This window comes from Oncorhynchus clarkii, chromosome 19, assembly GCF_045791955.1.
Source record: "Oncorhynchus clarkii lewisi isolate Uvic-CL-2024 chromosome 19, UVic_Ocla_1.0, whole genome shotgun sequence".
NCBI lineage: Eukaryota > Metazoa > Chordata > Actinopteri > Salmoniformes > Salmonidae > Oncorhynchus > Oncorhynchus clarkii.
In genome coordinates this window covers 9,385,458-9,413,388 of record NC_092165.1, presented here as the reverse complement: position 1 = coordinate 9,413,388, position 27,931 = coordinate 9,385,458, and the positions used below count along the sequence as shown (strand labels likewise).

The following is a 27,931-nucleotide window of genomic DNA, read 5'->3' as shown; positions in this document are numbered from 1 at the left end:
GTGTCCACATACTTTTGGCCATGTAGTGTAGTATGCATATCGTAACGAAACAGCAGAGACCAGCTTATATCGTTGGAACATATGATGGTCATTTACATATTGGCCAATGAATAATGTCAGAATAAATCATTTCAATAGCATTGGCTCACCCTAACGGTATCAGAGAGGGTTGACATAAACATGATCGACAATAACGAAATAGAAACCAGACAGCTTCACCACAGTTGGAAAAACTTGCAATAAAATGTATTGTACCTCACAATCATTGACTCACACACGTGCAACATTGTACTATAGAACTGTACTGTATATCATTAACACTGCCAAAAATATTTACATATTCCTCTATATAACAAAATAGCAATACTGTAGAGTTCTGCTAGATATAGCATACAACATTTTCGTAACATTCCCCAAACCCACAGCTGGTATACAAGTCTAGATAAAATAACACAGACTCTTAAACAGCACATATACAGTGACAATTATGTAATGTGCCATTTCCAATATTGTAGCCCTCTCTCTTAAAAACATGGTCGTGTCAACTGTCAACCGCATTTAAGGTCAACGGTATTCAAAAGATGTTTTGTGCCATTTCGTTGTACAGAACTCTCCTTCAAGTGAAAAAGTGCATTCTAGGTAGTACACAACCAGTTAAAGACAGAGAACTAAAAGCTATATTTAAATGATGAGTTTCTATTGTCATTTTATGTATACCTGACATAATTATACCATCATTGGGGTAAACAATAACCTACTATAAGATTATAATATGTGCATTCATTACTTTATATTTGGAAGAACACCCCGGTTTCTATAAGTGTTCATTACGAATATCACAGATATTCATTCAAATTACGTTCAAATCAAGGCCATTGCTTCTTCATGGTCATTAAAAAAAAGAGTTGTTGGAATAAGTGGACGTAAGAAGTTTGAGTATGAGAGAATGACCTTTCAGAAAGTGAAGTCAATTAAACACGACCCCTTACATGAAACAGGAAGCAATTAAAGGCTTTTAAATGTTCTGGCTTCACACAAGTGAAGATGCCAGACACACACACACACACACACTACAATCAGCATCTATCAAAACCCTCCTTCTGGTACAAAATGCCCCCAGGGCTTAATTGCTTCCTCTTATCTTGTCCCCCTGCGCAATATAAAAACAAATGGGCACATGGAAACTGTGTGGTGTGGTGTGGTGTGTGTGTGAAACCAACCCCCAGAGGGAAATCAAATACTGTTAGTTGTTTCTAGGGCCCTCAGACCATAGTATCAACTGTAGAGCTGTGTGTGGAGAGGCTAAATGAGACTACCATATTTTAATGGATCTCTAGTATTCTGGCCAAGGATACCACGAGTTATGGTGGCGCACTTAACACCTCCATGACTCAGTTCCCATCACTGATATAATTCCATAGATTCTGTAATCCTTCTCTAATTGACATGGACATGTGGGGGTTATGGGTAATATGAGCTTCTTACATAACTGGGAGTTGATTGGTTGTTGATTGGTTGGCGGCCTAAAGGAACCAATGATTAAATGAACGAACGCATAGTAAGGAAGAGAAACGCAGTAGATGCTCGATGACAACAGTGGCCTTGTGCCATTTCATGCAGATTTTAAAATCTGAGTCTAAGTTGCATATTAAAGTAATATAAGATGTATCATAAGTGTATCATATGTTAAGGATGAAAGTACACATTTGTAAATAAATGAATGTGTTGAGAACCTTGAGGGGACTCCAAAGGAGAGAGGAATCAAACTCAAATAAAAAAAATGGCCTTTGATACAATTACAGAGCAGTAATCAAAATCGGGGGAGGAAGGACATAAACCATGAATTAATACATGTAATTCAAAATGCATTAGCATTACCAGTGAGCTATTGAAACCAGGCAACTATTCTCTTACTCCATTTCTCCTGGACTGTAAACATTTACCTCCATTTTCTTTTTCTTACAAAAATAAACTTATTTTCATACTAAAATAAATGCTGTTCGTCAGACTTTCGTTTCCCTACACGACGAATGTATAAAAAAAAACTGCCATTTTGAAATTCATCATAGGAAGAAAAAAAAAGTTTTATCCTCAGAAGAAATGACTAAGAGGTACAAACTATCTGCAACAGGGTTTAGTCAACTCTTTCATAATGAATTCACAGTCAACCAAAGCCACAACCAATGCATGGTATTCCTTCACCAGGGGCTATCTAGTCTCTCTAGATGGACCAGTTGCTTCCCACAATGTACCAATGTTCCAGCATACTAGTGCGGTTGCCCTAGGTCTGGGATGTCTCAGACTAGGGGCTATCTAATACACCCGAGTTCAGATATAGTCAAATGTCATTTACTTTTATCAACAGACAACTTCGATGTGCTTTTCACTATCCAACCAATGGGTGAACTCAACAACACCCACAATGCCATCTTGCTTTGGCTTCTAGAAACAGAAGCAACATCAATACAAAAAACTAAAACTGCAAGAACTTGGCACAGAGCAAATGCACAGACCTGCAGACACACGTTATGTTAGGTAACAGAAGATTTCACCACATGCTATTGGGTGGCTCGACTGGGAGATGACATGACATTAAAATGGAATTAAATTCCCATCTGTTCTTCATGAACAAACAGCTACTACTATTGCCTCCTGTGCGGTGTTACTGGCGGTGCAAATAAAGCTTTAGCAGTTTGAAACAGGGCTGTAGCTGATGTCATCACTACAAATCTCCATTACCGTGGGCTGTGATTGTCAACTGGTGGGGTAAAACACACTCGTAGTATGGCCCCCACAACACATGGTGTACAGTACTTCAGAAGTGGAAATAAACGATGGTCCTAAAGACCCCTAAATTAAGGATAAGGATGCAATTTAACAATCGGATATTCAGAAATGCTTGACAACATGTGCATAGTATAAATGCTACAATACCAACAGAGTTGAATGTTATGGAAATTATTTCAAGCAGAGATGGTGAAAAAACATCAGCTTCAAGTTTACCACAAGTAAATGCTGGTCACTCAGAACACGCACTAACTGTTTATGACACTCAAAGCCCATGCTGCAGGAGGCTTATATTGACCATATACAGTATAAATAGATATTCCTATAACGAGGTGTAAAGATTTCCGTGTTTCATTCTGGAATACGTTGGCAGTGATGATCTCGTAGAAAGAAATCAAAATGTCACATGTCCAAAGAGTCAATAAAGTGATGGTGACATGGAGACAACTAACACAGGTGCTAAACTATACCCCCAGTCCAGAGGCTAATGACAAGAGCTGTGATTGGCTGCCTGGTTTCCATGGGTAGTGAACGTGACAGCATTCAGAAAAGGGAGGCAGGACAGGAGGAACCTGTAGATGAGGCAGTGGGGACAGATAGGTGCGTTGCACTGCTATGGGTTCTATTGCTTGCTTGTTTCTTATTTATTTGGAGCCACTACCTCCCATCAGGGGGCCAGGCGCTGCCCCTTTGGTCCCGTTTCTCATCTCCATGTCGAACCCGTGAGCTTCCTTCCTACTTGGCTCTGATTGGCTCAGGACTTGACCTCGTCACGGTCATGCCCGAGGGAGAGTTCCATGTCGGAAAGACCCACCTCCACAGCCAAGATAAGGGAGGTGTCCGAGTCGCTGCTCAGTGGGGGCTGGTGCTCACCTGCAGGGAGAGAGAGACCGGTCAGCACAGACACAACATGGTGGTCACCTTGTAAAGAGAGGGTGATACAAGTAATTCCTGAGTGGACCCAAAATGACGGTTAATGTGCAGTAGAAGAGACAAGATGAGGCAACTGATGACGGCATAGTAGGGAACCTGACGAGATGTAAACTGCTTTGTAAGTGCTGTGATGTCCACTTGACTAAAGAAAGACTGCACGACACCGGGCCTTAGGAGATAGCAGCGCTACACCGGGCCTTAGGAGATAGCAGCGCTACACCGGGCCTTAGGAGATAGCAGCGCTACACCGGGCCTTAGGAGATAGCAGCGCTACACCGGGCCTTAGGAGATAGCAGCGCTACACCGGGCCTTAGGAGATAGCAGCGCTACACAGTCAGATGAATAGAAAACAACTAGAGAAGTACAGGGGACCATCAATCTACTTCACATATGCTCCCTATGGACTAACACCACTCCTGTTTTACTTTCCAACACGCTGTAGCACGGTCCAAAGTGAAGGATAACCGTAATAAGTTAACAGACAGCGCTCAGTGTTTACGCTGGCGGGCATGGCGTGTACCGCGATCTGTCACTGCAACGCGACAATTCAGCAGAACACTGATAGATCAGATCCTTCATCTCAGAGCGGTTGTCAGGCGGCACCGTGAGCTAGTTAGCGCCGCGACAAACAAACAGAACTCCCATTAACTCCCAGCTAATTGATGCAGGAAGAACACAGACTGTGTGACGGGCTGATAATGAGTCTCACTTGACAACCAACACAACAGAACTAAACAGTGTATGTTAATCACACATCATCCATTTCAAAATACACTGGCATAAGCTATTTGAATTACTTAGTGAAAGTGGAACCAATTTTACAACCATACAAGTCGCAAGCAGGCACCAAACATGAGCTGCATCCTCAAAGAGGTAAATGCCAACATAATACTAATATATAACAGTTTAATCCTATCTGTCCATGGCTCCATTTTGTCATGGTTATATAAAGGCAAGGAGGGAGGGAGAGAGAGGGCAGGGAGTCTGAAGGCGTGCCCTGAAAGGCTCTGGCATAGCAGCAGGAGTTCAGGCTCTAAGTGATGCCAGCTGCTATTCACAGAGACTGGTGAGGAACAGAGAGAGAGAGAGACTGGTGAGGAACAGCGAGAGAGAGAGAGACTGGTGAGGAACAGAGAGAGAGAGAGAGAGAGAGAGAGACTGGTGAGGAACAGCGAGAGAGAGAGAGAGACTGGTGAGGAACAGAGAGAGAGAGAGAGAGAGAGAGAGAGAGACTGGTGAGGAACAGAGAGAGAGAGAGAGAGAGAGAGAGAGAGAGAGAGAGACTGGTGAGGAACAGAGAGAGAGAGACTGGTGAGGAACAGAGAGAGAGAGAGACTGGTGAGGAACAGAGAGAGAGAGTGAGAGCGAGAGAGACTGGTGAGGAACAGAGAGAGAGATGTGAAAGGAGGAGAGGTTAAGGCTTGCGTTAGGAGAGAGTCAGTAGCTCTAGTCTAAGGGAGAGAGAGAGAGAGAGAGAGAGAGAGAGAGAGAGAAACTGACAGTCAATGTTATTGGGAGAAAGGAAGAAAGTTTTGGGAGGGGAGAAAGGAAGAAAGAGAGGGTTGATGTGTGTCCAGTGGGGGTAAGCTATCACTGGGAGGAGCCAGAACCCTGTCTTAGAAGCCAGGCTGACAGACCAGACCTGTTAGCAGTGCTACCTATCTATTATAACATCACTAGTGTGATCAAACAATTTTATCAGATAGGAAAGACCAGGAGCACTTGGTATGACTCAGCTACGTGGAGGCTTATTTGTCCTGTATGACTCAACATGAACAGCTCTGCTAGTTGTCACTTCAAATCGGAGAGGTATAATGCAAAGCAGGTTCAAGGAGTTAACCATCTAACTTGCCTGAATATTCTGAAATATCTTTATAGTTTTTTAAATAAAGATAAACTTGAAATGGGCATGGTCTAACTGAGCCAACAACCAAAAATACATCTCTAAACTTAGCTTTCCTAATGAACCAGAAAATAAACTGTTATTTCTGGTTGTTTATCAAAGTCAGCTGGCTAACTCCTCCTACTTAGTAGTGTACCCCTAAGACATACTGCGTTACTCTTCGAGGGGAGTACTGATCTAGGATCAGTTTAGCAGTTTAGATTGTAGTAAATACCATTATATGTACAGCCTTCCTATTTCGAGACACTGTGAATATGGGCCTGGAGCTTTCTTTCTCCTTACCCCAAATGTCATCCCCCTCAGTGCGCGCCAAGTTTGTTTTACTGCCTATACTGCAGTAAGCTACCGTGCTGGTGACAGCCAGACTACAATAAGGCTAAAGGCCTAGAGTGGCAGTACTGCCGTGCCATTCCATAAGCAATGACTCAGCCCGATTGGGCTCTGCGTTTTGCGCAACCCACAAATCACTCTCCCTGACATCGCAGATCCATCCTGGGGCTTAAAATAAACAGCAGGTGGGGGATTTTGAATACGCTCCGGGATGGAACCGAGAAAGCTAATATTTAACACAAAGGTAGGTGTGACAAGCAATGCCAAGGCTCGAAAAGGGGACAAGCTGTGCACAGTTGAAAGACATACAGGCATGTAAACGCAGTGTAAAAAGTGTTCAACTACCTTGAAGGTAGAACATTGACTGGCATTCATGGGAGCGCAAGAAGTCGGCTTGTGTTATGGGAATGAGGGAGGGATAAAAAAAAAGTACAAGGTTCTCCCTAGTTTTCTAATGTTTTGAAGGGGCTTAGCAGGTTGACGCTGTCCAAAGTGTTTACCAGGTCTTTAAGGTACAGTAGAGGCCTCAGGAAGCTAATAAGACGCGGTCACAAAGGCAGCATTAACTTGTTCCATTGGCACAAGAGACTCGAGAGGCGAGCGTTTTGGTCGGAGGCCCCGCCAACTGCAGGTGGAATTTCAGCACGGTGGGCAGGACAGGAAGTGGGCCACGCCAGCGTCAACACACTCCTGCCCCACTCTCTGGGCCGACTGCAGGCAGACACACACACACACCGCCTAATAAGTTCCATGTGCTAACCAGCTGTTAAACAAACAGGCTAACTCAAAAAACACAATGTGCCTATCAATGGCTCAGTGCTGTAGTGCCTTATGCTAATAAGTTGCTAATAGCAAGCACGGCAACCTTAAAACATACTCTGATGCTACGTATGTAAACCATGCCAATGCATTTGGGTTAGCTTGTGACTTTGAAAAAAGGGAGCACTATTCCTTCTCTCCTGCTCTGGCCAGGGACTGGATTCAGGGAACACTAAAGCAGGTGGCTGACGGCCGAGTTCTGGCCCTGGGCTAGCTAAGCCACGCCAGTACAGCAGCCCTGGGCTAGCTAAGCCACGCCAGTAGAGCAGCCCTGGGCTAGCTAAGCCACGCCAGTAGAGCAGCCCTGGGCTAGCTAAGCCACGCCAGTAGAGCAGCCCTGGGCTAGCTAAGCCACGCCAGTAGAGCAGCCCTGGGCTAGCTAAGCCACGCCAATACAGCAGCCCTGGGCTAGCTAAGCCACGCCAATACAGCAGCCCTGGGCTAGCTAAGCCACGCCAGTACAGCAGCCCTGGGCTAGCTAAGCCACACCAGTACAGCAGCCCTGGGCTAGCTAAGTCACGCCAGTACAGCAGCCTTGGGCTAGCTAAGCCACGCGAGTACAGCAGCCCTGGGCTAGCTAAGCCACGCCAGTACAGCAGCCCTGGGCTAGCTAAGCTACGCCAGTACAGCAGCCCTGGGCTAGCTAAGCCACGCCAGTACAGTAGAGACAGAGAGGACACTGTGGTCTATTTCAGAATACAGTACTCCTCTTATATCCCACCATAGCACAGCTCTGAACATGACAGGTATGGGGGAGTGTTCTGGTGTGAGTTCACTGGTTTGTGTTGAGGAAGTACAGGTTAGTTGAAGAAGTTCTGTTAGTGCTGGAACCAAAGCATAGGTGTGTGTGTGAGAGAGTGTGTTAAATGTACAGTGGGGCAAAAAAGTATTTAGTCAGCCACCAATTGTGCAAGTTCAATTTTCATCATAGGTACACTATGACAGACAAAATGAGGGGGAAAAAAATCCAGAAAATTACATTGTAGGATTTTTTATTAATTTATTTGCAAATTATGGTGGAAAATAAGTATTTGGTCAATAACAAAAGTTTCTCAATACTTTGTTATATACCCTTTGTTGGCAATGACAGAGGTCAAACGTTTTCTGTAAGTCTTCACAAGGTTTTCACACACTGTTGATGGTATTCTGGCCCATTCCTCCATGCAGATCTCCTCTAGAGCAGTGACGTTTTGGGGCTGTTGCTGGGCAACATGGACTTTCAACTCCCTCCAAAGATTTTCTATGGGGTTGAGATCTGGAGACTGGCTAGGCCACTCCAGGACCTTGAAATGCTTCTTACGAAGCCACTCCTTCATTGCCTGGTCGTTGTGTTTGGGATCATTGTCATGCTGAAAGACCCCGCCACGTTTCATCTTCAATGCCCTTGCTGATGATGGAAGGAGGTTTTCACTCAAAATATCAACGATACATGGCCCCATTCATTCTTTCCTTTACACGGATCAGTCGTCCTGGTCCCTTTGCAGAAAAACAGCCCCAAAGCATGATGTTTCCACCCCCATGCTTCACAGTAGGTACGGTGTTCTTTGGATGTAACTCCGCATTCTTTGTCCTCCAAACACGACGAGTTGAGTTTTTACCAAAAAGTTATATTTTGGTTTCATCTGACCATATGACATTCTCCCAATCTTCTTTTGGATCATCCAAATGCTCTCTAGCAAACTTCAGACGGGCCTAGACATGTACTGGCTTAAGCAGGGGGACACGTCTGGCACTGCAGGATTTCAGTCCCTGGCGGCGTAGTGTGTTACTGATGGTAGACTTTGTTACTTTGATCCCAGCTCTCTGCAGGTCATTCACTAGGTCCCCCCGTGTGGTTCTGGGATTTTTGCTCACTGTTCTTGTGATCATTTTGACCCCACGGGGTGAAATCTTGCGTGGAGCCCCAGATCGAGGAAGATTATCAGTGGTCTTGTATGTCTTCCATTTCCTAGTAATTGCTCCCACAGTTGACTTCTTCAAACCAAGCTGCTTACCTATTGCAGATTCAGTCTTCCCAGCCTGGTGCAGGTCTACAATTTTGTTTCTGGTGTCCTTTGACAGCTCTTTGGTGTTGGCTATAGTGGAGTTTGGAGGGTGACTGAGGTTGTAGACAGGTGTCTTTTACACTGATAACAAGTTCAAACAGGTGCCATTAATACAGGTAACGAGTGGAAGACAGAGGAGCCTCTTAAAGAAGTTAAGAAGTTACAGGTCTGTGAGAGCCAGAAATCTTGCTTGTTTGTAGGTGACCAAATACTTATTTTCCACCATAATTTGCAAATAAATTCATTACAAATCCTACAATGTGATTGTCTGGATTTTTTTCTCTAATTTTGTCTGTCATAGTTGAAGTGTACCTATGATGAAAATTACAGGCCTCTCATAGTTTTAAGTGGGAGAACTTGCACAATTGGTGGCTGACTAAATAATTTTTTGCCCCACTGTATATGCGTATATATGTGTGTATGTTGATTTGCATATGTTTGTTTGTGTGTGTGTTGATGTGCAGATGTGTGTGTGTGTGTGTGTGTGTGTATGTGTAGGTAGGTGCATAGGTGTGCGTCTATATTCACTGCTGGCGATGTGTCGGCTGTCCCCAGCCTGTGGTAGTGTCTCGTGAGCGTCGTGGTAGACCTGAGGCAGCCCTATAGTCCTGTCCATGTCCACCGTGTCCAGCACCACCGAGCTCTCTTCCCCGTTCACCGTGATGTCTCTGGCCCCTGTGATTGCGTTGGTGGGCGGGCCTCCCACGGACATCTCATAGTCTGGCGGAATGTCATCCCCACAGTCAAAGTTGGGCTGAAATCAATCAATCAAATATAAACAAAAACAGTTTCCAAAAAACAAAAACTTTCCAAAAATAAAATCTCTCCAGGATCAGGGTTGGGAATGAAAGAGAGATGGATAGATGTTGAAAGACAGAAACTCCTTACTGGTATTCCCAACGCTTTGAGGATGTTCATTTTACACATGGGACAGGTCCGATGGTCCAGAAGCCAGGGGTCCACACAGCTTTTATGGAAGATGTGCCTGAGGACAGAGTCACACACACGAACACGCACAGCCTTGATGATGTCATCCGTAGTAACAGTCTCCTTGGTAACATAGCATCACTCACCATGCTCTACATATGCTCTCAGGTACAGAACAGTAAATTATTGTGGCATATTAATGACTACCAATCATTCCCAATAGACCTACTGCAACACATGATCTATAGGAGACAATGATAGTAATGGGTGTCTGCTCTCTCTAGTTACACTGACAAATGGGAGAGGCTGTCGTACCTGCACGGCAATATCCTAACAACATCATTCGCTTTATAGCCCTCGATGCACACAGCACAGTTGTCGAAGTCAGACTCCGTTTCCTAGAACACCAAACACACAGGAGACATTTGGTTGGTTGTCTAGTCTCCTTTTCATTTCCTGGAAGGTGAATAAAGCAGAGCGGATCAAAAGCCATGCAGCCTGTATAATTCATTAAAATTTAAACACACACACAGAAAATAAAAACGAGTCAGTCATTATCATTGGGCTGATGGAAGTTCATTACCAAATGCTGCGCTTAGCAGGAGCGTGGGGAAACGGTTCGCTTCGGTTTAGAACCCTACAATCAAGGTCATCTCACTGCTACTTAAATAGGTGGTTTTGGAAACACTTTACTTGAAGAGGGTCTATACATAAGGCATTCATAACCCCTTCATGAAACCAGTCATGAAACCTTTATGAGTGTGGCAGTATCATTCATAACAACCTTCGTAACACATTTATCCAACATCATAGAAGAGGTTAGTAAAGAACGTAGCCAGGTGTACCTTGTCTCCTTTCCTGATGGTTCGTACTTGGAGCTTACTGATGGCCTTCTTGGCTGCGTCTCCGAGACGTCTCTGCTCATAGAAGATCAAAGAACAACAAAGGTGGTGGGGGAAAAGATAAGCAACCCAACCTGGCAACCCAAAAGAGAGAAAAGAATGTCTGGAATTTCCTATATATCCAATAACCACTGACAAGGCAAGGAATGGACATGTTTCAAGGTTAGAGAAAGGGCCTGAGATGCACTGTCTCCATCTGAACCATGGTGGACCATATTAACTGGTTAATAGATCTGAAGGAGACGTTCTGAGAGGCTGTGTAATGTTTTAACACGGCAGGATGAACAGTCGCTTAGTGATGTTGACATAGCAGCGTCTCTGAGCTGACAGTTAACCCCTTGTTGCAGACCAGAGCAGAAAACACAGGCCGAGTCAGGTCACTGAGTTGTGCAAGGTACGAAAAAAAGGAAAGAGAGAAAAAAAGAGGGAGGGAGCGATAGAGAGCTAAATGCATGAGGGAGGGAGAGATTGAGTGGATGATAAATACTAAGAGACATTGAGAGAAAGGTAGGCTGTTAACCCTCGCTATCTAGGTCTACTCTCACTGTGGAAAAGAACTGCATCAGACCAGGCCACTGCCCACAGCTGCTCTCAATCAATCATCAAGGAAAGTCATTGTGACATCAACAGAGAACAGATTTGTGGTTTCAGGCCTGGCGAGTTCTTAGAGTTAATCGCAATTCAACTCCAGCAGGTATGAAAAATCAAAAAATTGTCACCATGGTGCCCATTCCCCTTGACAACCCATGTGGTTGTCTGTAACATGTGTGTCAATCTTAGAAAAAGGTTTCTTCAGCTGTCCCCATAGGAAAACCCTTTGAAGAACCCTTGTTAGTTCCATGTAGAACCCTCTGTAGAAAGGGTTCCACATGCAACCCAAATGGTTTTACCTGGAACCAAAATAATTCTCCCTGCAACCAAAACGGGTTCTTCAAAGGGTTCTCCTATGGGGACAGCCGAAGAACCCTTTAAGGTTCTAGATAGCATCTTTTTTTGTAAGAGTGTGGGCCACGGTGTGTGCATTGACTACACGGTCCAACAGGACTACACGGTTGACGGTCCAACAGGTTTACACTAGCAAACCCAGCTGTCGCGCTATTTTTTATTTTGGCCTTCATTTCTGGATGGAAAAAGCAAGGAAAGGTTTAGAGTAGACGAGTCACCTCAGAGAAAAGCAACTGCTCTACATATAGATATAGAAAAAGTATGTTCATACTGTGGTCAAACTGCTAGTTTACGCTGTCATTACGGTCATACCATACCTGGTTGCGGTCACGAGCGTTGGCATATCTGAACAGCTGTATATAGTAGCAGACAACCTGTGTGTGATCAGAGACAGCACACTGAAATACAGTAGGATGACATTACCAACCATTACTACCCTCTCCACTACTGTTCCATCGATGTGAACACCCCCCTATCCACATCGATGGAACAGTAGTGGAGAGGGTAGTAAGTTTTAAGTTCCTCGGCGTACACATCACAGACAAACTGAATTGGTCCACCCACACGCAGCAGCGCCTCTTCAACCTCAGGAGGCTGAAGAAATTTGGCTTGTCACCAAAAGCACTCACAAACTTCTACAGATGCACAATCGAGAGCATCCTGTCGGCCTGGTACGGCAACTGCTTCGCCCACAACCGTAAGGCTCTCCAGAGGGTAGTGAGGTCTGCACAACGCATCACCGGGGGCAAACTACCTGCCCTCCAGGACACCTACACCACCCGATGTCACAGGAAGGCCATAAAGATCATCAAGGACAACAACCACCCGAGCCACTGCCTGTTCACCGCGCTATCATCCAGAAGGCGAGGTCAGAACAGGTGCATCAAGGCTGGGACCGAGAGACTGAAAAACAGCTTCTATCTCAAGGCCATCAGACTGTTAAACAGCCACCACTAACATTGAGTGGCTGCTGCCAACACACTGACTCAACTCCAGCAACTTTAATAATGGGAATTGATGGGAAATGATGTAAAATGTATCACTAGCCACTTTAAACAATGCTACCTAATATAATGTTTACATACCCTACATTATTCATCTCATATGTATACGTATATACTGTACTCTATATCATCTACTGCATCTTTATGTAATACATGTATCACTAGCCACTTTAACTATGCCACTTTGTTTACATACTCATCTCATATGTATATACTGCACTCAATACCATCTACTGTATCTTGCCTATGCCGCTCTGTACCATCACTCATTCATATATCTTTATGTACATATTCTTTATCCCCTTACACTTGTGTCTATAAGGTAGTAGTTTTGGAATTGTTAGCTAGATTACTTGTTGGTTATTACTGCATTGTCGGAACTAGAAGCACAAGCATTTCGCTACACTCGCATTAACATCTGCTAACCATGTGTATGTGACAAATAAAATTTGATTTGATGTCTTAATCTTATAATCCCTTCAGACGGTTGGTTACAATGCTACACTCACTATGTTCCTCACATTAACCCAGTACCCCCTGTTTATAGTAGCAGACAACCTGTGTGTGTTATCAGAGACAACACACTGAAATGCAGTAGGATGACATTACCAACCATGTCTTAATGTTATAATCCCTTCCGACGGTTGGTTACAATGCTACACTCACTATGTTCCTCACATTGACCCAGTACCCCGTGTATATAGCCTCGTTATTGTTATTTGGGGGGGGGGGGGGGGGGGTGTAAAGTGACTACATTCATGTGTCTGTACAGTGAACCGTACCTGATTGCGGTCGCGAGCGTTGGCGTATCTGAACCGCTGTATATAGTAGAAGATGAGCCATGCCAGGGAGATGATCATCAGGACGATGAAGGAGATGGAGACAAACACCACCGACGTTCTGCTCACATACTTCTGAAGGTTCCTCGTTCCTATGGTGATGTGCATGGTCACCGTGACGTTGCGTTCTAGTAGAGCAGCGATCTCCCGACCCTTGGGTTCCGGAATCATGATCGCCACGATATCCCCCGTACCTGTTGGAATAGGAATTTCCAGGTGAACAAAAAGAAGAGCAGTCGTTGCTAAAGTTAATCAAATACTTATCCGGTTTGTTAAAAGTTGCAAAAGGGATTTCTAGAGCAGAGAAAATGTCTAAACGGGCCTCTTGGAGATGGGCACTGTATTTTAAATCACACAACACCAAATGTTGTGTGAACACCAGGCTGGTAGGAAGTCAAGAAGTCAGCTGCTACAAAATGTATCCAACCAGGTGGCGCAGTGGTTAAGGGCGCTGTACTGCAACGCCAGCTGTGCCATCAGAGACTCTGGGTTCGCGCCCAGGCTCGCGCCCAACGGTTCGCGCCCAACGCACAATTGGCCTAGCGTCGTCCGGGTTAGGGAGGGTTTGGCCAGTAGGGACATCCTCTCATCACGCACCAGCGACTCCTGTGGCGGGCCGGGCGCAGTGCGCGCTAACCAAGGTTGCCAGGTGCACGGTGTTTCCTCCAACACATTGGTGCAGCTGGCTTCCGGGTTGGATGTGCGCTGTGTTAAGAAGCAGTGCGGCTTGGTTGGGTTGTGTGGGACGCATGACTTTCAACCTTCGTCTCTCCCGAGCCCGTACGGGAGTTGTAGCAATGAGACATGATTGTAGCTACTAAAACAATTGGATACCACGAAATTGGGGAGAAAAAAATAATAATAATAAAAAAAACTATGTATCCAACCAACTACTGTAAATATGTTGTAGTTCATTGGAAATAAACTTAATAAAGGATCTGTTGAGACAACCTACATGCCAATAATTGTTTTTTGTGGCTGTGGCTCTTTAATTGCTCCTTTGTGGCTTCATTAGATCCCATTCATTTGTAAACCTCTCTGTGGAGGTATCAGACCCCTATTGTGTATCAGGGTTGAGCTAAACTATAAATAACCTGTATTCACAGAACACTGTCTGTAGAACACAGTGAGTAATTAGCATTAGGCTAGCCTACTGGGAGTTCATTCAGGCAGAGACAGGACGCAGAGCTACAAAACAAAACCCCTGACTCTCCATGTCTGGGTCAGAGCCCTGTGGTCCTGTTCAGAAGGGAGTAAACGTTACAGATTTAGAACAAATCTGTATCTGTCGAACAAAAATGACTTGTCTGTCACAGAGTAAGGAATCATATCAGCTCTATTCATTAGCTGACATTTCTATCAGCAACGTTTTGAACATTTCACGTCCCTGGTGTCACAATACCAGACCGCTTTGATAACACAGTCCAATTGACAATTAGGTCAGGCCCAGCTGCCACTAAAAAGGTTTGATCGGTAGCTCATTTAGGGTCAAACAAAGTACAACACACACCCCCCAGACACTCTACAAGGGAACATCATTTCATAGCAAAGCCATTAGTTCACACCACCAGATAGTCAACAGAGTGGACAATTGTAGGATATTTTAACACTTTCACAACAGAGTTGAAGGTTGTTGAGTTGAATGTTATCAAGGTCATGGACAACAGAAGTGCCACTTTAACACGTTGTGTTTTAACACTTCAGTTAACTCCTTTCAGAGTTGAAACTAGCAAGTTCTGACAGGGCCTCCCGCCAGACATTATTCTCATCCTCACCTCTCATCTAGCCCCCTCTCCCTATGGCCTGTGACCTGAAACTTCACACAATCCTCAACCGTCACATCAAAAGATACTAGAGCTTCAATATACCCTTTCTTCACACAGAAAATTATAATTAAAGTGATAAAATATCCTTCAAGTAGGCTAAGTCCTAAGCTAACACACTAAATAAACACAATCGACACCCCTCAAGATTTCAAAATGGTCGCCATTCACGTTCATAAGGAGCAGGCCAAAAAGCTTCAGCGAGGCAAGACTCCGAGTGCCTTAACTTGCAGCTACAGTATGTACTGCCTACCTGTCTATCAGACACGGACACACTTTAACCACTGACTGAAGCATTGGGAGGTGAGGTGAGAGTGATAGATAGGAAGTATAGCCTATCAGAGGTTTCTGAGTGGTTTAAAATCCCAGACAAGAGATTACACTTCATGGACACTCCATCTGCAGCCACACATTGATGTGGGATGATGTCTGTGTCGTCAAGGGCCTAAGTGACTCATTAGCCTTTGGAACTCGGTGACATCATTTCCTCTAGTACTCTGCGGCCTTGTTACCGTGGCATCTGTGCGGAGCCACAGGAACACAGAAGCCCCAGGGTGCTTCACTTCTTCACTCCATCTATCAGTAATTTCTAAAGGAGATGCTCGTTCACTCGGCCACCACCGCCGCCCAGGCAGCCCGGCCAGCCACAGGGCATTGTGGGATACCCTCGGCACCCGGCGGAGGTCTGAAAGTGGCCAAGGCCATTATATCACCATACCCTGGGGATGGATAGAGAGAGAAAGAAAAAAAGAGAGAGAGGAAAGTTGGCACCTAGCAACACCATATTATCACTGCAGAACAGACAAAAACAGGTTGGAAAAAGCTGTGACTGAATACATTTTTATTTTACCTTTATTTAACCAGGCAAGTCAGTTAAGAACAAATTCTTATTTTCAATGACGGCCTAGGAACAGTGGGTTAACTGCCTGTTCATAAAAGTAGCTGCAAAACTTTTAGCCCAAGAAAGACACAAAGCAAGCAGCAAGGCATTCAAAAATGGATGACTCCGTCAACCCACTCACTAATGAATTCCGGATTAGAAAAGGAACATTGGACTTTACTCCAGAGATGGAAATATATTCACTAACAAATGCGGATTTAAAACCGCCAAAAAATTGGCATACAACAGTCGGCACGTCCATAAGGCTAAGAGCTAAGCTTCCCCTAAAGTAAATTGGCAAAATTATATAGCCTAATTACCTTACTCCTGTCGATACAGAAATTAATAAAACAATTCAAAATAAGCTACTACACCAGAAAGCATGATTTGGCCACAGAGGATCATTAGCTTCATTAAAAACATATAAGCTGTGGATCCTCGTAAAACTGACCATCCTATCGATCCTCGACTTCGGCGATGTCATTTACAAAATAGCCTCCAACACTCTACTCAGCAAATTGGATGCAGTCTATCACAGTGCCATCAGTTTTGTCACCAAAGCCCCATATACTACCCACCACTGCGACCTGTATGCTCTCGATGGCTGGCCCTCGCTTCATATTCGTCACCAAACCCACTGGCTCCAGGTCATCTATAAGTCTTTGCTAAGTAAAGCCCTGCTTTATCTCAGCTCACTGGTCACCATAGCAGCACCCACCCGTAGCATGCACTCCAGCAGGTATATTTCACTGGGCACCCCCAAAGCCAATTCCTCCTTTGGCCACCTTTCCTTCCAGTTCTCTGCTGCCAATGACTGGAACGAATTGCAAAAATCACTGAAGCTGAAGACTCATATCTCCCTCTCTAACTTTAAGCACCAGCTGTCAAATTAGCTCACAGGTCATTGCACCTGAACATAGCCCATCCAACTACCTCATCCCCATACTGTTATTATTATTATTATTTGCTCCTTTGCACCCCAGTATCTCTACTTGTGCATTCATCTTCTGCACATCTATCACTCCAGTGTTTAATTGCTAAATTGTAATTATTTCGCCACTATGGCCTATTTATTGCCTTACCTCACCTAAATTTGCACACACTGTATATAGACTTTTCTATTGTGTTATTGACTGCATGTTTGTTTATGTGTAACTCTGTGTTGTTGCTTGTGTCGCCCTGCTTTGCTTTATCTTGGCCAGGTTGCAGTTGTAAATGAGAACTTAGCATCAACTGGCCTGCCTGGTTAAATAAAAGTGAAATAAAATGTAAAAAACGCATTGCCTACAGTCAGAAGGCGCTGCAATATGGGCAGCGCCTGGCAAATAGCCACATAGATGATTGTTGAGTTGCGAATGTCAGTGAAAAGTAGAAGCCCAGCCAGGCATATCGCAATATTTCAAAATCCAATTGAAGGAAAACATAACTTGGAATGCAAATGTCTATTGCTGTAAAGAAAAGACAATGAAAAGACTAATCTGTCTTTTAGTTGTCAAAATTCTCAATGTAATTGAGTGAACAGTATAGCCTTTCTTATTAGCACCAGTCGAAAGTTTGTCATATTCCCGGTGAGTGCGCATATTCACTCTTTCATGGTTGGGTATGTGCTACCTGAAAGTTCGTTTTTGGACAATAATTTCCTCCGCCAGGTTAGATGAACCTCATAATTGTATGTGTCTACCCTTCTCATAGGACGATTAGATGGATCAGACATCGTTTTAATTGATCTGTTTGTCAGTGTCAGCAGAGTAGGCTACTTTTGTCATTTTTGTCATATTAAAAAAAGATTCTGCTAATGTCTCCAGTCATACAAAGTGTAGTAGAATTGCATGACATGTGTTTATAAAAGGTGCAAATGTTCCTGTGCAAAGAAAGAAGAAATGTATCTGATATAGCCTACAGCCATGCATTCAATGATTCAGTTATATTATTAGCCTAAATTACGACTGTCCAATCTACTCTTCACATTAGAAATAGTAGGCTATTTGACATAAGTCTGCAAATATGATGATGCATGGAATGCTTTATTATAAAAGGTGCATTTTTCTGGTGAATCCCCAAACCTGAAACTCACACTCCGCCTATGGGATACTGCATGCACGGTATGCAAATTTTCCATGGCAGAGTTGCATGACACATCTGTACGGGTCTAACAGTGAGAATAGGTCAAATTAGAGTGGGTGAAAGAGGGTGGTCAAAAGACAGAGGGAAGAGATGGAGGAGACAGAATACAACTCGTTTCTCTGTACTCTCGGTCGTCGCCATGGCGCCCAGTTTCATGCCGCGATCCTGGAATTAAACCCCGAGGTATGTGTGTGTGACGCAGGGACTGATCCCCCATGGACAGCACACATTTCATGTGGGAAAGGCGCAATGCATTATTATGCTCATAAATCTCCATATGTAACTAGTTCGTCGTAAGAGACATACAGCCACAGGTTTATGGGGAGAAAAGAGAGCAGATCAACAGATAATCTACATAATAATAATCTTTATTAGCCCAACTCTTCGTATGGGTCCAAAAGCTGCCATTTTTAAGCTTTTTCTTATAGGCTTAAAGGGCTACTGGCAGTGTGCTTTTTTCGGCTTCAGATTGCCTAATTGTTTCCAAAAAACTACAACGAGTAGACTAAATCTAATAATACATAGCAGTCTAACGAAATAAGCGCATCAGGAACGAAGAGCTCTGGAGCCAATGTCCTGGCATAGACGGGTCCTAAATCACATTGTGACGTAACAGTGCACAATGGGTAGTAGGCCGGAGGCTACTGTGTTATCCTGCAAATATGGTTTACACACAGCAAGGCGCATTGCAGCAGCACCGTGGTTTGTTCATACATAACGGTAGCCACTCTTAATGCAATCAACGGCACAATCACCGACTGAAAAACAAGGCTGTGTGTGCACGGTAAACAGATCTCACGGCTGCTAATACTATTATGTTAACACTGAGCCCTACACCATGACAAACGCTACACAGCTTCAAAAAAACATAATGGGCTTGCTAACCTAACCAGATAACGCTCAACTGATATGCATTAAAAAAAAACTATCTGGACATGAGGGCACAATCCAACATGGATGCCAAAAGATTAGTAGCAACACATGGCCTCAAGGAGTGGATTCACTTCTTCACCTCTATGAGCCTTGAGAACAATATGGCCATGGTAAGGGAACACATTGACAAAGTTCTACATCTGCAAAGCTGCTTTTGCACACTGGCCATGCTTCAGCTGTTAAGTATGAGATCTTAAGTAGGTAGTGCAGAGTAGACTCAAGGTTTTAGCCATCTTTACCATCTGGGTGGGATTTTGGATTACATAGACTGGTTTGTGCTGTCTTGCCAACTCCTATGGTCATAGTCACGTCAATAACCATAGGAGTTAGCAAGACACAACAAACAGATCTTGGACCAGGCTAGAAACTACAATCCAGATGAAGGGGGCAAGAATACAGACGCAAAGATATTCCACAAGGGGCAAGATGTCATACACATGTTATCACCACTGTCTGCAAGTAGTTGGCGAATCCATTTCATTTAGAAAGAGAGAAAGAACAAGAAAACCGAAATAGCTGCTTCTAAAAATCAAAGCACTGTGTAATATCAACCGATGGCCCGACAGAGGCTGAACTGGACCAAAATCTCTCCTCTTTGTGGACACCCTTTAGCAAGAATGGTGCATAATAAACCACGATGGTGCATAATAAGGCAAGCCAGGTGGAATAGAGAGCGAGTGAGCAGTTGATTTTTAGAGGAAGGGCGCTAACCTGTTTAGTGCTGCTGAGGATTAGCTTTTGCTAGCAGCCTTGAGGGCAGCATAACCTGCTGTGTAGTGGATAATAGTATTTGGTTAGTTGTAATTAAACAGCACAAATCCTCATTCAATATCAACGGTGTTAGTCTGGCCAGCGAAATGTGCATAAAAATATCAAATAATTAATACTTGTAGCCACCGAAATTTGCATAGCCAAGATGGCCGACAAAATAACTGCCTAAAAAACCATGGTCAGGAAAGAAAAACTGAAAGGATCTGGCAGAGGAAGGGAGCCACGTCATACAGAAATCTAGTGATTAATTCCAGCTCTCAGAAAATGTCTTCCACATCGCTCTCCCTCCATATAAAAGCCAGACTGCAAATGTCTAGTCTTTCATAAAGATCAGCCCTGATAGGATTCATATGTGTCCTGTCCACACAGAGGTCTGAGTGTTCTCATACAAAAAGGCCTTGTATACTTTCTTTGTCACAGGTGGGGCCAACCTAATTAAGATGAGAGAGAGAGAACGAGATTCTTGGCTCTCGGTTACCCTGGCCGATACAGTCCACTTCTGTTGGCTCACTGAGAGGACTGTTCTTTCTCTCGCTTTCTTTTAGTCCCCCTTTCCCTCATCATTGCTCTCTCTCTTTCCCCCCCATCTCTGTCTGTTCGTCTCAGGGCTGGGAGTATGAGTCTTAGCAGCCCCAGAAATAGCACAGTCTCCTCTTTTCCGTAGGTACCCAGGGACTTCCGGCCCGATGTACCCTCTCAGCAGGAAGGGTATGTGTGTGTGTGTGTGGTGTGGCTCGTATCCACATGCTTTCCAGTCAAAATAGTTTGGAAGAGTTAGTGCATATATAATGTCGACTTTTTGTGACGTTTTTGTTCACTTCAGTTGTTCAGGCATACAACAATTTCTTTGGAGGCAAGCCGAAGTCAGTAGCCGAAGCGTACGCCCCTTTGTCGGTGATTGGTCAATAATAGGGATTCTTCAATAAAGTATTTGTTGTCATTCAACGAGAGATGACTCATTTTCATGCAAAAAATAAAATTCAACATCTTAGTTAGATGTAAAATTGCGAGACTAAGATCCCCTCAGCAAAATCTTCAAAATGAATAACAGATTCCTTGAGTTATCTTAGATTAATTTGGACTATTTTGAAGAAGTGCATACTGGCTATGGCGTCTCAAAATTGACAAGCAATACTATTGCCGCTTTTTTCTAATTTTTCAAGCGAGGGTCTTTCAAGGTAATATACAAGCACACTTGTTCGGTTCACCTAGCCGAGCTCGGCGCCAGCCAAGCTGAATAATGCTGACGCCTTAACAGACATCTCCTGGGCTGTGCCAGCCAAGCAGGGAGGGACCCAATGGGGGTCTCAGAGAGCTCTCCAGGGTTGGCCACCCACCCCCCAAACCCCTCTCCTCGGCTGGCCCCATGTGTCTGAGGCATCTGGTAGGGCCTTCCATCATCTCTCCTCACTTCCCCATTAGGGGCCAGCATGCAGGCACGTCACTGTCCAGTCCAGGAGATGATGCAGATAGGGCTTGGAATCTGTCAGAGACTGCCAGTGAATGTGAACAAAGGGGTTTATATGAATGTAATGACCTGTTTTAGTCCACATGGCGTAATCCTCAGTTAATAGAAGGCAAAACGTCAGCAATGGTAACCATTCCATTGATGCCAACCCTCATGCAACCCGATCACCTGCACAGCTTGGATGCCCATACAGACAGACACCACTCTGTATTGGTTGGAGGAGGTGTGTCAGTGCTTTTGCAGCAGGCTAATGCAGTTTGGCAGCGTGCTAACAGGGTGATCGGTTATACACTACCTGTCAGCCCATTGTGAAGGAGGGTGCTACATTTTACAGCACATCGTGAAACCAGTCGCACAGTCAGGTTGTGTTAAGACACAGACATGGTTTGTTTAGTTTCAATCCATTAACATGATCTGTCTCAGTAAACAGAGCTACAGTAAAGACAAAGGAGTGTAGCCGAGCTCAAAACGCACGTGGGCAACCACACACACACACACACACACACACACACACGTCAGTCATACAGTGCTTTCGAAAAGTATTCAGACCCCTCGACTTTTTCAAAATGTTGTTACATTACAGCCTTATTCTAAAATGGATTAAATAGTTTTTCCCCCTCATCAATCTAAAACACAACACAACAAAATGACAAAGCAAAAACAGGTTTTTAGAATTTTTGCAAATTTATATTAAAAAACACGTTAATATCACATTTACATAAGTATTCAGACCCTTTACTCAGTACTTTATGAAGCATCTTTGGCAGCGATTAAAGCCTCAAGTGTGCTTGGGTTTGACGCTACATGTTCGGCACACCTGTATTTGGCGAGTTTTTCACCCATTCCTCTCTGGAGATCCTCTCAAGCTCTGTCAGGTTGGATGGGGAGCGTCGCTGCACAGTTATTTTCAGGTATCTCCAGAGATGTTCGATCAGGTTAAAGTCTGGGCCCTGGCTGGTCCACTCAGGGACATTCAGAGACTTGTCCCGAAGTTACTCCTGCATTGTATTGGCTGTGTGCTTAGGGTCATTGTCCTGATGGAAGGTGAACCTTCACCACAGGCTGAGGTCCTGAGCAGGTTTTTATCAAGGATCTCTCTGTGCTTTACTCCGTTCGTCTTTGCCTCAATCCTGACAAGTCTCCATGTCCCTGCCGCTGAAAAGCATCCCCACAGCATGATGCCGCCACCACACTTCCCCGTAGGGATGGTGCCAGGTTTCCTCCAGATGTGACGCTTGGCATTCAGGCCAAATAGTTCAATCTCGGTTTCATCAGACCAGAGAACCTTGTAATTTGCTTTTTATTGAGGAGTGGCTTCCGTCTGGCCACTCTACCATAAAGGCTTGATTGGTGGAGTGCTACAGAGATGGTTGTCCTTCTGGAAGGTTCTCCCATCTCCACAGAGGAACTCTAGAGCCCTGTCAAGGCCCTTCTCCCCCGATTGCTCAGTTTGGCCAGGTGGCCAGCACTAGGAAGAGTCTTGGTGTTTCCAAACTTCTTCCATTTAAGAATTATGGAGGCCACTGTGTTGTTGGGGACCTTCAATGCTGCAGACATTTTTTGGTACCCTTCCCCAGATCTGTGCCTCAACACAATCCTGTCTTGGAGCTCTACGGAAAATTCCTTTGACCTCATGGCTTGGTTTTTGCTCTGACATGCACTGTCAACTGTGGAACCATATATTCACAGATGTGTGCCTTTCTAAATCATGTCCAATCAATTGAATTTACAACAGGTGGACTCCAATGAAGTTGTAGAAACATCTCAAGGATGATCAATGGAAACAGGATGCACCTGAGCTCAATTGAGTCTCATAGCAAAGAGTCTAAATACTTATCTAAATAAGGTGTTTTTTATTTGTAATACATTTGCAAAAAAAAATCTAAAAACCCAAGTTTCACTTTGTCATTATGGGGTAGTGTGTAGATTGCTGAGGAAAACTACATATTTAATACATTTTAGAATAAGGCTGTAATGTAATAAAATGTGGAAAAAGGGAAGGGGTCTGAATACTTTCCAAGGTACTGTATATGAAAACTAGACTGCATGTGAAAAGATAAGGAATGTGGAGAGAAGGTATGGGATCATGGATGATCAGGGATAGAGAGGAGAGGAGGGTGTTTCGTGTAGGACGGACTCATAAGATGCCCGAACCCTAGGTTTCTCCTAAGATCTTTTCCTTTGCAGCGATGGTGAAAGAGTTTAGAGTGGCCAGAGCCCACCACCACCAAACTGTCACTTGCAGAGCTATGGGGGCCTACCCAGCCTAGATATGAAAGAGAGCGGTCGACAGTGGAAACTTGGCAGCCAGTTAACACCAGTTCTCTCTGTTAAAGCCTTCACTGCTGGCTCCACTATTGGACCCGGACCAGACGGAAACACCTTCGACTGAGGGATAACATACCCAACTGATTAAAATGTCCATTGAATGTGCTTGGGGGGAAATGGCTGACTCAGATATTCCCATGGACAGACTCTCCAAGCTGGCTCGTCTTAAACATGTCCACCCATCACTACCTTGTGATAGCTCAATTAAAAGCACGTCACAAATCAGATGTCTAAGAAAAGTTGTCATAGTAACCGCCGCTTTCTGTAGATGTTCAAGCCAAGGCTAAACAGAGATGACTCAATTAGTAAATTTGAATTAGTCTGTCGACCCCATTAATACACAAAGTGTATTTATGTTACTTCAGTGTCACCATTGAATTGGGTAGGTTTTACAAAAACAAACAAACACTCTTCTACATGCGCACACACACTAAGTTGACAGAAGCTGTACCAATATGGATTGCCATTTGGATCTCTTGCAAAGCAGGACTCAGTTTTACAACCCAAAAATGTAAATCATTTTGGGTTGAAAACGTAACTGTGCTAAATCCGTCTTCCATTAATATTTATGTCCACCCAAAACTAAAATCCTCCTACTTCCTGTCCCCTCTGCTCCTCTTTGTCCTTGATTCTTTCCTACATGGCTCAGGGTGAGAGCAGGAGAGACAGGCTCTAAATTGTATTAAAAAAAAAAAAAATTAATCTCTCTCTTCATCTGCACTGATTGGAACATACCTGACAAGTGAAAACAATAATGGTGGAAGCTCATCATGAGGCTGGCTTTCACCTGGTCAGTTGTCAGTGCTGAAGAAGGACAGGGAGCGAAGTGAGGTCAGATTTTGATGCGGTCAAGAATGAGCCGGAGAGAGAAATTACAGGAGAACTCTTTAGCTTACACAACAGCCTCAGCCTGATCTGAGCCAGTACCATGCCAATCCCTGACTCAACATTTGGCCCAGTTCAGAATCAGCAAGATTTAGATATGCATTACAATTAGATATAGGCTAAAATGTATAGGGAATGTGTAGGATATCAGAGCCTGACTGATGATCTATCCCAATGCAGTCGGAAACATGCATCAATAGTCTATACGAGCTGGGTGGATACAACTCCCAGAGGGTCATGGTGAGTTCATGCATGGGCTATGCAGCATAATATCAACATTTATATTTTACACAATGGGCCCATTCCCTTAAAAAGGTAGGCCTGCAATCCAAAATCTAGTTTTGTGGAGAAAAGTTGTTCATTGATCATTATCACACAGCTAGGAGGAAGGAAGAGGGATGCCGGTTTACTGTTGAAAAATAAACAGCTGCAATACATTACCAGTTCACCAAACAATTGTCTTGAGAGACAATGACACATCAAAATGGTTTAGGGTTTGAGGACTGCATTGAGCTTACATCTTGTTATGATTTGCACTTGTAGGCACAACTGGCAGCAAATGGACAATGTGCTTCTTTGTTGATTAGTTCAATATATAATAGTGGGTTTGACAGTTTTGAGCTTGTAGCTTACGGACATGAATGCCTTGCCAGTCTTCAACAGCCTAAAACAGTGTGCCATTGCCATAACGACATGATAACAGGGCAGAGCACTTGTAAACTGTCACCAAGTCACAACAGTGACAAGTACAGTGTATCTCATACAAGTGATACAGTGCATCGCATACAGTCTTGAAATATTGATGAATTGTTCCCCCGAAAGTGTAGTTTACCTTGATGAGGCATTGTTATGGTATCGTTGACATTAGTGGAGCCCACGTTATAAATTATGACTGCAGATGCGTTGTGGAATGCAGCGACGTTGCGAATTTTATCTCTGAATGTACAATTCCCCGCAGCTATCAACGCCATCCAAGCATTGTTTTGATAAGGCAGGGGATACTTAGCGTTCGGGTCGCAAGCTTGTCTCTCTTGCAAAAGCAAAGGCATCAACACTTGCCCTCTTGCTTCTTTCTTGGGGGAGTGCTCGCCATATCTTCCACACTCAGTCTTCTCTGTTTTGATTTCTGAAGTCACGGGATCCACATAAGTAACGTTGACAAACGCGGTGTACCATTCTTCTTTCTCCGCCACCGTAAAGTCCAGGCACAGCAAATGCACGAAGCAAAAGGATAGCAGCCATGTTGAGAGAGCTAGACTGCGGCAGGCTTGGATGAGGGACATTGCCATGTTCAGTCCGAGGATATAGCGAATGTTTCCCTCTCCACCAAGCCTAAAAGCTGCCTCTCGCTGGTAGCCTCCCCCCTTTCCAAGCTCGACGACTACGATTTCGGACTACCCTGAAGTTGAAATACTTGAAAAGTGATGTAGCAAACCAACTGGTTAAAGGTAGCTTCTGGTTGTTGACAGAAATGTTTTTAAACAGTTGGTTGTAGGCGTGCTTCTCCACCCTGCCTACTGCTACCTAAGCGACCGGCCTGCAATGTTGTTATCAGTCAGCTGGACAAGCTTTCTAAACATGTGACCTGGGCGGGGATCACGAAGATAGTCGAACCTGTCCCCCATAATAAAGGCTAGTGTTCGCCGATACAGGGATCGGCAATAGTTCCTCGTGAGAGCCAGTTTCATCATAGCCCTTGATGGTTTTTGCGATTGCACTTGAAGAAACTTTCAAAATTCTTGAGATTTTCTGGATTTACTGACCTTTATGTCTTAAAGTAATGATGGACTGTAATTTCTCTTTACTTATTTGAGCTGTTCCTTCTATAATATGGACTTGTTTTTTGTGTGTACCAAATAGGGCTATCTTCTGTATACACCCCCCCCCCCCCCCCCCCCACACCCCCCACACACACACACACACACACACACACACACACACATACATAAACACCGTGTCACAACACAACTGATTGGCTCAAACGCATTAAGAAGGACAGAAATTCCATAAATTAACTTTTAAGAAGGCACACCTGTTAATTGAAATGCATTCCAGGTGACTACCTCATGAAGCTGGTTGAGAGAATGCTAAGAGTGTGCAAATCTGTCATCAAGGCAAAGGGTGGCTATTTGAAGAATCTCAAATATAAAATATATTTTGATTTGTTTTACACTTTTATGGTTACTACATGATTCATTATGTGTTATTTCATCGTTTTGATGTCTTCACTATTATTCTGCAGAGTAGAAAATAGTCAAAATAAAGAAAAACCCTTGAATGAGTAGGTGTTTGAACTTTTGACCGGTATATATATATATATATATATATATATATATATATATATATATATATATATATATATATATATATATGTATGTATGTATGTATGTAGGTAGGTAGGTAGGTAGGTAGGTATGTATGTATGTATGTATGTATGTATGTATGTATGATATATATATATATTGTATCATATATGTTGTTTACTTGATTACAGGTCACAGATCCCCCCCACACACACAATTTACATTGGGGGTTTCGAATTACAGGTTAATATTGTCAGGACACGTTGCAGAAAAATAACATGATCATAGCCGTGGGTCTGTGACCTGTAATCGAGTAAACATTGCCCTCTGCTGGGTAAATATTGTGATTACATATTGCAAGCAGTTCTTCAAGTTGACCTCAAGAGAGCACTGTATCCTACTACATGTCCATCATCATGCTAGCCTTTGGAAGAGAGAATACAGGATGAGTGCGTCATAGGCCCTATATACGTCCCAATTAATCACATTCTTTCCAATGAAAGGAAGTATAGATTAATGCAGTCTAATAATAGTTTCACATAAACTCAAATCGAATGTTATTTGTCACACTCTTTGTAAACAACAGGTGTAGACCACCAGTGAAGCGCTTACTTACGGGCCCTTCACTTAGCAGCAATGGAGAAAGAAAGAAAATAGAGCAATAATAGAAAGTAAAACACATAATAATAAAACAAATAATAAATACACAATGAGTAACGATATACCCGGGGTACCAGTACCGAGTCAATGTGCAGGGGTACGAGGTCATTGAGGTAGATGTGTACATATAACTAGGAATAAAGTGACATATAATAAACAATAGTATATACTACATGTACATACATTTTGTGTGATAAGCAGGTATAATTAGACCCAAGAACATGTACAATACATGACGAGGGCTAACAGATATCACACACACACAAACTATGAATAAGAAACCCTGCTCTATGTATTTTAGTGTGAACAGCAACCCCATTAA

General features: G+C 43.7%; 1 protein-coding gene across 1 annotated transcript; it reads right to left on the bottom strand.

Moving 5' to 3' along the window:
• Positions 1-224: 224 nt before the first annotated feature.
• On the bottom strand, positions 225-26,225 carry LOC139374696 (RING finger protein 150-like). The gene is made up of 7 exons (XM_071115767.1): positions 25,479-26,225; positions 13,378-13,628; positions 10,590-10,661; positions 10,060-10,142; positions 9,706-9,802; positions 9,346-9,571; positions 225-3,660 (listed from the first exon to the last, which is right to left on the bottom strand). Exons 1-7 carry the CDS (start codon positions 25,933-25,935, stop codon positions 3,542-3,544), a joined length of 1,305 nt encoding a protein of 434 aa, XP_070971868.1. The 5' UTR covers positions 25,936-26,225; the 3' UTR covers positions 225-3,541.
• Positions 26,226-27,931: the final 1,706 nt, after the last annotated feature.

What these genes read in the sequence shown, in the direction of transcription:
- LOC139374696 (XM_071115767.1), bottom strand. Translation starts at nt 25,935, where the DNA reads ATGGCAATGTCCCTCATCCAAGCCTGCCGCAGTCTAGCTCTCTCAACA. An exon ending in ACGCTCGCGACCGCAATCAG is followed by an intron (nt 10,662 to 13,377) that starts GTACGGTTCACT and finishes TTCTATGAGCAG; the next exon opens with AGACGTCTCGGAGACGCAGC. An exon ending in TCAAAGCGTTGGGAATACCA is followed by an intron (nt 9,572 to 9,705) that starts GTAAGGAGTTTC and finishes GATTGATTTCAG; the next exon opens with CCCAACTTTGACTGTGGGGA.